At 37.2% G+C, this 13,402-nt stretch overlaps 1 protein-coding gene across 23 annotated transcripts in view; it reads left to right on the top strand.

Moving 5' to 3' along the window:
• Positions 1-13,402, top strand: part of ATP9B (ATPase phospholipid transporting 9B (putative)) — a 249,713-nt gene that overhangs the window by 59,943 nt on the left and 176,368 nt on the right. For 19 of the 23 annotated variants that reach the window (XR_010407147.1, XR_010407148.1, XM_064577568.1 and 16 more), the window contains 2 exons: positions 886-944; positions 8,859-8,910. The exons of 3 other annotated variants lie outside the window; for them this stretch is intronic. Coding sequence is in view for 18 of the 20 variants with exons in the window: in XM_064577568.1 (XP_064433638.1) it covers positions 886-944; positions 8,859-8,910 (111 nt within the window). In the remaining 2 variants the exon portion in view is untranslated. The remainder of the gene's footprint in view (positions 1-885; positions 945-8,858; positions 8,911-13,402) is intronic. One more of the 23 variants, XM_064577582.1, reaches the window with a different exon arrangement.

The raw sequence follows: 13,402 nt of genomic DNA, 5'->3' as shown, positions 1-13,402 counted from the left end.
ATAATGTGATATAAACTTACCTCTTGTTCTGTTAGCTTTCAGAATAAATTGAATGTAAAGACATAGGTCTTTTCCCATGTGAAAAGAGCCACTAAGAGGTAAAAATAGATCCACAAGGCTGTTGCCAGTTCTAAAAGGGAGATTGATGGAGGGAGGGAGGGAGGGTCCAGAGTCCCAGGGAGAGAGAGAACTTGAGTAAGTTTTGTTACTTATGTAGGATGGCGTCTCAAGTTAAGTACATAACATTTCATCTACTCTGTATGACCTTAACGTTCTATAGTGCTGACTGTTAAATTTTATAGATGATTATTATACTAGATATTATATAGATAATTTAAGAATTTACACACTGTATCATGTAGAAGAATCACTTCTTGATAAGGCTTTCGTCCTTATCATTATCAGTTACCAGTACGGAACCATCTGTAAAGCTACCAGCGCACGGTGATTTTATGTACCATTTTCTTTACTTCTTTTGTTCTGTCAGTTACGTGTCAGTCAGTGCCATTCACAATATTAATATACGGATTTTACATCTTCATTTTATTCACTCATTAAATCATCTTTAGTGCTGCTTCTCATCGTCATTGCTGGACCCAGACCTGAAATAATGGCAGATTTGGGAAGAACCTTCTGGGTGGAGCACTCTCGTCTTTTGTTGGGGGGCAGCTAACTGTTTGTACTTGGGAGCTGACTAAGAGAAGTTCATTTTTAGTGACTGTGTCTATGTGAAATAAATTTACTTTGAAGTATAAGTACAGATAAATTCCTGGTGTTACCCCCACTCCCCAAAAGTTATTTCTGAAGTATTATTTGTCAATTGAAACTTTAACTCTGGTGTGCTATTGTTTCCTTGAGTTGATTATACTTCTTCTTTTTTTTAAGGTAAAGTGCAAGTTAAGAGTTCAGACATACAAGTTGGAGACCTCATCATAGTGGAAAAGGTTGATGCATTTTTAATATATTTTAGACCTGTCTATGCCAGTGATTAACATTTAGCTTGATTGCAGTAACTTTGAATCTGAAGAAAAATTGTTTGAGACAGTTATTTTAACTCTTAACTTCTTTGTGTAAGATATGATACACATGAAAAAAAATCTAGATTTTTCTGTAGTCTGTTTTGCTTTAGTACATTTCAGTGTATGCAGGTAAAATTGTATTTTGTCTAAAATAAGACGTGTTAACTGCTTAATATTGCATTATCAGAATTATTTCATTTGACCAAAGAATTATATTAGTTAGAACCTATTTAGAATATGTTTCATTTTCTAAAACCTCCTTTTATAGATAGATATATTACACATAAGTAATTGGATGTTATTCTTGGGATTTAGAAACTTCAAGAAGGAAAGGTCAATGGAAGTAAGAGAATATTAGAAAGAAAAGGCTTATTAGGTTATTGTAGGAAAAGGCCATTAAGAAAACCCCTCAGTGTCAGACTTGGAAGTTTTCAGGTGCCCCAGTGGGTGACTGGGTGGGCCGCCTGCTCTGGGTGGAAGTGCTTCTGCACGCCCTGACTTCTCTGAGGAACGGTGGATGAATGGACTGCCTCTGTTTTTTCTTTTCCTTTTCTTTTTTTTTTCCTGTTTTTAAGGCGCTAGAATAGCTTTTAAAAAACATTCTTGTTGGAGAAGTTGTACTAGGGCCTCTTACAAGAATAGTTTGAACCCTTGCTGCCATCTGGTGCCATGTACCCAGCCTGAGCCACCTCGTGGAGATGTTTGGTACAAGAAGGTCTTTTTCCCCAAGACTAAAGTGGGCTTTATCTTGCTACAGTAATCTCTATACAGAGAATGTTGTTGGGTGTGTTTGTTTGATTTTACAAAATGGGACAAAATTGAACATACTGATTTTGCAGCTCATTTCTGTAGCATTCAGTTGTCTGGACACTGTAAGTTACTAGCTTTTGATCCATGGTTAGATTTTCAGGTGGTGTCTGTGTTCTCTGTTATTATAAAGTGCTGTGTGAGCACCCTTCTACATCCATCTCTGTCTCTTTCTGTAGGATAAATGCTGACGTGAGAGACGATTGAGCCATATGTGAGTCAAACACCAGTGTTTATTACCTCACAGTTTCTGTGGTCAGGGATTGGGGTATAGACTGGTGTGGGTCCTTCTCAGGGCTGTAGTCACCAGGTGGCCATCACCTCCAGCTCCCTGGAGGGTTGTTGGCAGGCTCAGGGCCTCAGTTCCATGAGATTTTGGCTGGAGGCCTCCCTCATTCCTGTCCACAGTGGGGGGCGGGGGGGAGCCCTCCACAGAGCAGCTCACAGTGGCCTGCCCGGAGGAGGTGGGAGTGCCCGCAGTGTGGACTCGCGGGCTGGGACCTGGTGGCAGCGGTGACATCCATCACCTCTTGTTTCCCTTGGAAGAGACGGTACAGTGTTGATGGTGGGGTTTGAAGAGCAGGTAGTCTCTCGTTGTGGATCAGGGAATGCTATTTGGCCTCATTTCCTTTGCTCTCCTGTTTAGGCACGTTCTCCTTCCCTTTGCAGCCTAGGTTGGTGGAGTGGTGCGCCCTTTGGTGCTTCCATTTTTACTGAGTAACATGTGAGCCCTTCTTGGCCACGTTGTAAGAGCTCATCTCTTCAGTCATATAGATGGATGTGAAAGATAGACATCTAGATCTATGTCTGGGCATTCCCCTTGAGCTTCTTGCTGGCCTCCCAGGTGTGCTTTCCACCTGCGAGAGGTTGATGAGTGACGTGGGCCTTTGTAGACATCCAGGTAAACGTTTTACTTGAATGTGGTGGTAGCTGTATATCTTTCTTTCTGTTTGTCACTTCAGTGCTCCATGGGCAGCGCGGTGTGGATAGTCCTCCCACACTAGATCCGTATTGTATACGAGCATGTGTACGGTCCCTACCTGACCCTGATGTTTACAGATTTGGCAGCAGAAGGACTTCTAAAATATTTTCACTAACCTTTAGGAAATGTTGTTGTACAGTAAAAAATAGGGGTGGCCTCTGTACCTGACTTAGTTTTTTTGTATTTCCAGTTTTACACTCATATTAAAAAATTTGAGACATAATTTCTAGTAATTACTATGAAATGATAAATTTTTAGTGGATTTATGTTTGTTAAACCAATTTTGTGGTTTTTGTAGTGATAAAAGTTACTGGTTGACTTAACCATCATAAAGAAATAGTAACGATATGGTTGCAAATGGCTTTGTCCTTTTATTTTTTATTTAAGGATCCTAGCAGTACTTATCACTAACCAGAAAAGTAATTTCTCTGTTATTTGACCATACTGCTACTCAGGAATTAATGCTTGGATATTTCCATGGTGGATTTTATGTTTGAGGGTAGCCCTTCTAATTCTGTATCTGAATGTGAAATTAAAATTAGTGTATTGATAGTCATTGTATGGGTCTTTGAAATGTGTTCACCAAATCTCGACCAGTGTCTCCTCACAGGAGAGCAGCAGCCTGGGACAATGGGAGAGAGTAGAATGTGGGCTTTCATGTTAGATGAATCCGGGTATAAACTCCTTGTTTTCCAGCCTCAAACTCTCCCTCGGAGAAGCAGCTCATTGACATGCACTTAGAAAGTGGTAGGCTAGAACTGTACAGAGTCAGGGTTAGATCATGCATGCAGGGCGAAGAAAGAAAACCCGAAGATTGTTTCCTGGCTTAAGAAGGAACCCTCCTAAGAAGTACCTAAAATTGTAGGCAAATATGTCGACTTAAATATTATTACTTGAGGGATGTGTCAAGTAGGGTAACTGTTTGGAACAGGAGACTTAGAAGTTGAAGGTTGTCCAGGTCCTAACATCAGCTCTGAAGTCCAGGTGTTTGAGAGGGATCCAGAGGACACAAGCAGAGCAGGATTGAAGGTGACACTTGAGGGTCCTCCTTCATTACTCAGCCTAAACATCTTTTTTAACAGCTAAATTTGAAAGACAGTTTCTTTATCCTGTTTTTTTGAGGGAATGCAATTTAATAAATATTTTAAACAATTTAATAAGTATTAGCATGCATATTTTAATACCCAGAACAAACACTACAAAAAATATGCATAGAGATACAGTCTGAGATACTAAGATGGACTCCTGAAAAGGGTTCAGGTAACACACAAGAAAGCAGGAAATTTGAAACTGAAGAATGAATACCAGAGGAAACCAACAGAAAACAAATAATAAAATGCAGACTTATACTCTAATGTGTCAGTAATTACTTTTATTATGAACAGTCCGAATATACCAATCCTGAGATAGAGTGGATAAAGAAGTGAGACCCAGGGCGCCTGGGTGGCTCAGTCGTTAAGCATCTGCCTTCGGCTCAGGTCATGATCCCGGGGTCCTGGGATCGAGCCCCGCATCGGGCTCCCTGCTCCGCGGGAAGCCTGCTTCTCCCTCTCCCACTCCCCCTGCTTGTGTTCCTTCTCTCGCGCTCTCTCTCTCTCTGTCAAATAAATAAATAAAATCTTTAAAAAAAAAAAAAAGAAAAGAAAAGAATTGCCAGTTGATATCCACAATATATATAGAAAATTTGGCATCATGATGACGTGGAGTTTATTCCAGGTACCTAAGGCCCATTTCAACATTCTAAAATCACCCAGTGTAATCCACTCTATGAACAGGCTGAAAGAAAATTATATGATCATATCAACATGTGACTACATCCAACACCCATTCATGATAAAAACTATCCACAGTCTGGATTAGATGGTAATTACCTTAATTATGTTTAAAGGGCATCTGTAAAAACATATAGCCAACATCATACTTAACAGTGAAATTCTGAATGCCTCTCCTTTCAGATTGGGAGTAAGTCAAGGATGTTTGTTCTTAACCACTCTTATTTAACTAACATTTCTAGCTACATAGAATAAGGCAAGTAAAGGAAATTAAAGGAATTCAGATTGGAAAGGAAGAAATGAAAATGTCCCCATTTGCAGACGACATGATTGTGTATATAGACAATGCCAAGGAACTGATGAAAAACCTGGAACTAATGATAATGAATAGGTTCAGCAAAGTGGCAAATTATAAGATCACCACTCAAATATCAATCCCATTTCCAACATGTGGAAACTGAAATTAAAAATGAAGTACTCTTACAGGCACTACTGTGAAAACAAAATCTTAGGTATGCTGAAAATAACAGTGTGTTCATGAAAGTAATCAAAGACTGTAAAATTCCAGTTTTCCTAAAATTGAATATAGGTTTAATACAATTCCCATTAAAATCTCAGCGAGGTTTTTTTTTTTTTTTTAGAGATTTTATTTATTTATTTGACAGAGAGAGACACAGCGAGAGAGGGAACACAAGCAGGGGGGGTGGGAGAGGGAGAAGCAGGCTTCCCGCGGAGCAGGGAGCCCGATGCGGGGCTCGATCCCGGGACCCCAGGATCATGACCTGAGCTGAAAGACGCTTAAAGACTGAGCCACCCAGGTGCCCCGAAGTTTTGTTTTTTGTTTTTACTTTTTTAGATAAAATAAGCTTATTCTAAAACTAATTTGTCAAGGCTAAAATGGCAAAAACAGCCTTGACAAGGAGAACAAAGTGAGAAGGATCACTTCCTGATGTTAAGGCATACTACCTAGCTTTATTTACCAACACAGTGTGTAAGAAGAAATAAAGATCAGTGGAACGGTGTGGGGAACCCAGAAATAGACACAGCCAAATGCTCAAGTGATTTTTTTAAGAAAAAAATTCCATTATGATAACATTGAAAAGAATAAAATACTTATAAATAAAATAATTGTTAAGAATAAGCAACAAAAGTGCAAAACTTGTACTTTGAAAACTACAGAGCAGTGTCAAAATATACTAAAGACGACCTAAATAAATGGAAAGACATCATATATATCATGGATTAGAAGTATTAATATTGTTAAAATGGCAGTACTCCCCAAATTGATCTACATACTCTGTGCTATCCCTCTCAACATCCCAGCTGACTTTTTTGCAGAAATTGACAAGCTGGTTCTAAAATTATATGGAAACACAAGGGACCCAGAATAGTGAAAAACAGTTTTGAAAAAGATGAATAAAATTGTAGTATTCACACTTTTCCATTTCAAAGCTTTATTCAATGTTAGAATAACCTAGACAGCGTAGAACTCGCAAAAATTCAGAATTGAAAGTTCAGAAATAAAGCCTTAAATTTGTGGTTAATTGCTTTTCAACATGGGTGCCTAGAAAACTCCATGGGGTAGAGGGTGTATTTAGGTGAGTGCTTTTTTTTTTTGACCCAGTACTGTTTGTGAGATTCTCCCATTTTGTTGTGTGTAGCCGTAATTCATTCATTTTGTTGTTACGTAGTATGTCTTTTATCCATTCTACTGTTGCTGGATATTTGGGTAGCTTATTAGTCTTGCCTATTAGAAATGATAATTCCATGTCATACTTGGCTCAGTTGGCACACATTGCTAGCGTGTATATACCTAAAGAGTGGAATTGTTGGGTTTTGGGGTGTGCGAGGTTCCACTTCAGTAGATACTGCAAATGATTTTGCAAGGTAATGTATCCAGTTATACTGTAATGAGCAGTGTGTAAGAGTTCCTGTTGCTTCACATGTTTGCTGACAGTTCGCATTGTCAGCCTTTATACCTTAGCATTTCCAGTATGTATGTAGTAGTTGTGGTTTTAACACACATTTTCTTGAAAAATAATCAAGTTGGACACCTTTTCATATGATTTGGGGAATCTTTCTTATTTGGGAAGAGCCTATTAAAATCACTTGCCATTTTTCTTCTAAGTTATACCTTCTTTTCTTAACCGTTTATGGGCCGTTGTGTATTCTGTCTGGGAGTTTCTTATTAGTTATTATATGTTGCAATTATTTTTTCCTCCCTGGTGTGCTTTGTTGAAGAGATGTTCTTAATTTTGATTAAGTCCGCTTTATTAATCTTTTCATTTGGAGTTAGTTGGGGATTTTTGTTTTGTTTTTTAAATTTTTGTTTGTGGAGAAGGGGGAATCTTGTTAGGGTTGGTGGGGAAGAAATTACTCCCTACCAAAAAGTTGTGAAAATATTCTGTAATATCTTTTAGGGCTTTATAGTTTTGACTTTGACATTTAGAAGCAGAATTCATTTGGAATATATTCTTATGTTTTGATTGATATAGAGCTTTAGTATTTATTAGCTCCTGTCATCTCCTATAGATACCTAATAAATTAGTTTCTCAGTACTGTTTATTGAGAAGACCAGTGTCCTCGTTGGTCTGCAGGAGCACCTTTCTCATTAATCTAGTGTCCATTTTTGTGTGAGCCTCCCTTCTGGAGTCTCTGTGTTCCCATTGGTATAATTATCTATCTTAGAGGAATACCATCTTGTCTTAATTGCTCTACTATTATTAATATTTTAGTTTTGTTATATTGTAGAATCAACCTTCCACGTTTCTCACATTTGTCTTGTTCATTCTTGGCCTTGGCATTTCCCTCTAAATATTAGGAATACCTTGTCAGTTCCTCTCAAAAAACATGTTACGATTTTGATTGGATTTGTGTTAAATATATATATCACTTGATGGGCACATGACATCTTTGCATTCTGATTTTAGAGAGTGATATATTCTGTGTGTTTAGGTTTTATTTAACTTCTCTCAATAATGTTTGATAGCTTTTGTTTAGAGAACTTGTCTTTTGTTAGTTATAGTCTAACCTTAGTTTTTCTTATTACTGAAATGGGCGTATTTAAAAAATACTTTCTTGCTGTTCATTACTTCTATTTATATACTTGTTTCCTAGGTCATTAATTTCTGTTTTTATATTTGCTTGCATCCTTGTACTTTCTTTGGGGTTCATTGGCTCCCCCTGCCCCTGCTTTCAAGTGGATATTTAGCTTGTATTTTTAGCTTCCTTTATATATTGTATGCATTTAATTGTGTATATTTTCCTCTTAACACTTTCCTTTGGCTCTGGCAGAATGGTTTCACACTCTTTGCTGCGCTGAGTTTTTATTATCATTCAGTTAAAAATATTTTCTAATTTCCATTGTGATTTCTTTTTTGACCTAATAGTTCTTTAGATGTTAATAATTGACCTTTCTTTATTCATGTTAGAAAAAGGTAGCTTTATCCCACAACATATCGTTTTCACCTTTAACGACTTATATTTGTTTTTATTGCTTGCTTACTGACCGGTAATCCATTTCTTTATCATGTGTGGGTAAATCTTTACTTAGGTCTCAAAAAATATAAGTACTTCATGAAATTGTGTGAAGTGTTCTTACTATATATTTTTTCTTTAGTTTGATACAGCTTTTCCAATTGACAAAATTATTAGTAATGATTAAATAAATATACGAATAGCGAATACTTGTATAAGTTTATATGCTCTAAGTACCTTTGAGTTTTTGTCCTTTTCTGCTTTATAAAAGAATATCTCTCAAATTTATAGGGTTTGCTTTTTTGTCTGCTCAGTTGTACATTTATTCATTTATTCAACATTCAGTAAGTGTTTTATTTATGATGTGTTCTGTTTTGTGTTAGGCTTTGGAAGAATCCTATTCTCACTTTCCAGGGTTATTTAGTCTACTAGGGAGAATATAATTTATTATAGGGCAAAAACTGCTATATTGTATGTGTGGGTTCAGTTAACAGTTAAGAGCCACAGAAAAGGCAATATTTAACATTTTTCAAAAATGGAGAAGTTTTCAAGTCATCACAAATGCTGTTTTCATGGTTTGTTAACAGGGGAAAGAATCATTAAAAAAGTCCAACTAAAAAATGAATTTAAATATAAATTATACAAATTGTTAAATTATTAATGTTAATTGCTTCAGTATAAATTTTAATTATAACTTTTTTTTTAGTTAGTTGTTTTTACTAGCTATTTCTACTTTGTAATAGAATGGTATTACTTTATAAACTTGCATATAGATAATTAGTGTTTTATATTACTCTGCAGAATCAAAGAATTCCATCGGACATGGTATTTCTTAGGACATCAGAAAAAGCAGGTATTTTTATTTGTATTTAAATTGCTGATCATTTAGTATTTTAGCTGTTTAATTTTCATTTTGAAAGGTAAAAGTTAAATTTATTCTTATAAAAAGTTTTCTTCGAATGATAATACATTGAATTCATTAATTCTAAATCACATTTAACTGTTGATATTTAAAATGAAAATCTTTAGTGTATATGTTTGTTTTAAAAAATATAATCCTATCACAACCTTTATATCAAATGAGTGCTTTCATTCAAAGCTATATTGATATCTAAGTAATTAAATGATGTTGCTTGAAATTTGATTGCTATTCTGTATTTGCAGTTTTATTAATTCAGCAAACGTTTATTTACGTTTATTTACCATAAGATGGGTGGGGGGAACAGAAGAGGAAGCAGACAGTTTGTGTAGGTGAGTTGAAGTGGGCTTCGCAGGATAAATGATAACTTATATGACCTGAGCTTTCACCAGCGAGAAGAAGGTGGGAAAGGGGAAATGAGATGGAAGCCTCATGTGGTCAAGGAGAAGAACTGTGTGTTCATTAACAGAAGAGTTCAGCTACACCTAATAATCAAGTACACTTGATACATTTACTTTATTGTGTGTTACTCAACGGGAGGTTTTGTTCTTCCTGTGGAGCAGACTAGAGAGCTCCTCTTCCAGTCCATTCCCTTTCTTCTCAGAAATACAGCTGGACTCCGTTTCCTGTCCAGTGAGATGGGGCTGTGCTCTGAGGGCTGGCCAAAGGAGGCCAGCTGGCTGCTTCCAGGCCTGGTCTTCACCTCTTCTGTAGCTCCATGGAGCCATGTGTCTCGAGTAAATGCACCCAGGGTTGTTGCAAGGCTTGGATTATTCTCCAGAGTTCTGAAAAAGTTGCTTTGGATGATTTTTACTGATGTTCTCATTATAGTTCTGGAGAAATGGATTTTCAGAGATTTTCACATTGCCATCCCTGTTTACATCACCTATTGTTTATGATGTTTGTCTTTGTTTCTAAATGTATTCAATATAATGAATAGAAAAATGTTTGCGTTTGAGAAATGCTTTCATATTAATGACCCTTTTAATGATTGTGGTAGAAATATATATGAGATTAAGAACATTATCCTAAATATGGAAATGTTTTTTAGATAATTAACTTAAAAGAAATAACAGGTTTTGTTAGGGGATAAAAGATGAAGGAAATCCAGCACTTTAAAACTGGAAGATGATGAGAACTGTCCCATTTTCTAGAGGAGGAGTCTGAGGGCTGAACAATATGAATGCCTTGTTGAAGATCATGTGACTAACAGCAGTTTTAGTTCTTCAGCCTCTGAATGACTTATAGCCAGCAAAACATAGATAGAATATTAGAGCATTAGGCAAATGAGATACTCTATATTATGTTAGCTTTGGATAAATAACATATCTAAACTGATGACTTTTTTTTTTTTAGAGATTTTATTTATTTATTTGACGGAGAGAGAGAGAGAGAGAGCACAGCAGGGGGAGTGGCAGGCAGAGGGAGAGGGAGAAGCAGGCTCCCCGCCGTGCAGGGGGAGCCCGATGCGGAGCTCAATCCCAGGACCCCAGGATCATGACCTGAGCCTAAGGCAGACGCTTAACTAACTGAGCTGCCCAGGTGCCCTAAACTGATGACGTTTTAAAAACATTTTCTGGGCGCCTGGGTGGCTCAGTTGGTTAAGCGACTGCCTTCGGCTCAGGTCATGATCCTGGAGTCCCTGGATCGAGTCCCGCATCGGGCTCCCTGCTCGGCAGGGAGTCTGCTTCTCCCTCTGACCCTTTTCCCTCTCATGCTCTCTGTCTCTCATTCTCTCTCTCTCAAATAAATAAATAAAATCTTAAAAAAAAAAAAAATTAAAAAAAAATAAATAAATAAAAATAAAAACATTTTCTTTCCCTCTAGTTTTCCTTTGGGTTTCATGTTATAGGGACATGTTGTAGTATAATGATACTTCATATTTTGTAGGTCCTGGATCTCTTGGAGAATCTTTTTTTTTTTTAATTTTTTGGAAAGATTTTTATTTATTTATCTGACAGAGAGAGAGCACAAGCAGGGGGAGCATCATAGGGAGAGGGAGAAGCAGGCTTCCCCGCCAAGCAGGGAGCCTGACTCAGGGCTTGATCCCAGGATGGTGGGATCATGACCTGAGCCAAAGGCAGACGCTTAACTGACTGAGCCGCCCAGGCGCCTCTAAGCTTACAATTCTCAGTTTTATTATTTTTTTCTATTAAATTTAAATTGTTACAATTCACTGATTGTAGATATACAGATATTAAAATGTCAGATTGCTATTTCATGCTGTTTTTCTTCTTTTTCTGAAATGGACCAAATAGCTTCACAGCTGGATAAAATGTGTGTCATGATATTGCTTTAAATCAGGAATTCTTAGCTTTGGAAATTCTGTTTCTGTGACTTTAAGTGATTATTTTAAGTTTTTTAATTGTCTCGTTTTCAAAAGTACACATACTCAGAATTTTTTGTGTATCAACTAACACTATTGATATTATTACTTTTCAGTTTCAGTTCAGAAGAATCTGATAGTGCATTGTCTACTAAAATAAAAATCTTCAAACCCTAGCCAGTATAAAAGTCTTAAATCTGTGTGGTGTGTCGGAGCTTGGACAGTTGCAGCTCAGGGAGTCTCTTTGTGGTGTCATATTGACTGTGTATTAACACAGGGCTTTCTGTGGGGCCGGCATCTAATTGTTTAGAATGCAGATGAAGCTGTTGATGGATCTGGGGACTGATGGCTTAAATTCCAATTAATCAATTGCTTCATCAGTTTCTTAATTCAGATCAAATATCTCCTGAATGCACACAGTTCTTTTAGTGGTATTAAGAGAAATTAATGCTTTAGAACTAATTTTCATCAGTCTCTTATAAATGCCAATATCTTTTTCACTTGTCTCCTCAGTGATGACCTTATAGTTTAAGTGTTTGGGACATATTACAATAGCTCAGCCGTCACCTGTTAGTGGTGCAGGGGTAGGTAAATGACACTGTACTCATCCACATTCTCTCTTTGGTGCTATTCATCTTCCCACCAGCTTAAAAATTTCATGTGGAGTCATTAAGTCATATAAATGATTTAGAAATTAAGTTTAATGGGAAACGATCTGGTATTACATATGTGAAGTCAATGTCTGTTTTTCTTTTGTTGGGCATATACTGTGCCCATCTCTCTCAGAGCTATTGGATTCCTGAGCTGTGCAGACAATCTACTAATATTACAGGATAACTTATCACCGTGTATGACAGACTCCGGTGCTCAGTCTCATCGTGTCCCATCACTTACTTTATCACCACTTGAGGCAGCTCTCCTGTGTGACACATAGCCTAGTTGATCTTCATTTGATTGTCATTAAACCTGTCCTTTCCTGTCAGCTCTAGTCAATTATACAAAATAAAATCAAGTATTCATAAGAAGTCTGTAACGGGATATAAGCAGACCAATTTAATAATTCATTTTTGCTGAGCCTTCACTGGCCTCCATTGTAGCTAGTGCTTGCTGTTAAACATTATTAGATGTAGTACGTGTAAGACACGGCAAGTTGGCCATACTTCTGACTTTGCTACAGTTCAGTCTCTTTTTTTAAATCCTGTCAGTTACTGCGAGGTTGGTAATGTGAACTGTACTCGAAGATAAGCAATATGTCTATTGCCCCTAAATTTTTAAAGCAGCATATAATTATTTAACGTGAAGCATGTCCTTTTTTCTTTAAAGAAAGACAACTATAGGGGCGCCTGGGTGGCTCAGTCGTTAAGCGTCTGCCTTCAGCTCAGGTCATGATCCCGGGGTCCTGGGATCGAGCCCCGCATTGGGCTCCCTGCTCCGCGGGAGGCCTGCTTCTCCCTCTCCCACTCCCCCTGCTTGTGTTCCTTCTCTCGCTGTGTCTCTGTCAAATAAATAAATGAAATTAAAAAAAAAAGACAACTATATTGCTTCCAGTGTTTAATAAGTTTACAGAACCTAGGTATTACTTTCACTTTTAGAAACAGAATATTCGAAATATAGAAGACTCTAGAGATTCTCCCTTCTTCTTCTTTTCTGTATTAGAAAGCAAACCTAGAGCAGAGCTGTTGGCACTGACATCTCAAAGTATGTGTCCGACAGAATCTAGAATCCGGTCCCTACGTGGCTCCTTTTGTATCAGAACACACATAAGCACATACACACACACGTATAAACATGCATATATTTTAAGAGGAAAAAAAAAATCAAGTTTGAAAACTGTTTAACTGTAAAATAACATCCACTACAAATTTTCCTATTCTCCTTTTTAATTGAAACCAGTTTGTAAAATATTCTCCTTGTGGTGGGTCCTTTGGCAAGTAATGCATAACAAAATTTATTTATGTGTTTAGATACATCTTTCGAAGTACATGTAGTCAGACAAAGGTCCCCTGGGTAAGTCTTCACTTGATACAGTAGATGACTCAGAAGTCATTTCATAGCGCTCCATCTTCCGGAGCCTTGGGAAAGTGACTTGGCCTCTGACCC

The sequence above is a fragment of the Mirounga angustirostris genome, unplaced genomic scaffold (assembly GCF_029215605.1).
Source record: "Mirounga angustirostris isolate CCGP_5_RB_7025 unplaced genomic scaffold, mMirAng1.0.hap1 SCAF_14, whole genome shotgun sequence".
NCBI lineage: Eukaryota > Metazoa > Chordata > Mammalia > Carnivora > Phocidae > Mirounga > Mirounga angustirostris.
This window is presented reverse-complemented; position numbering and strand designations above follow the sequence as displayed.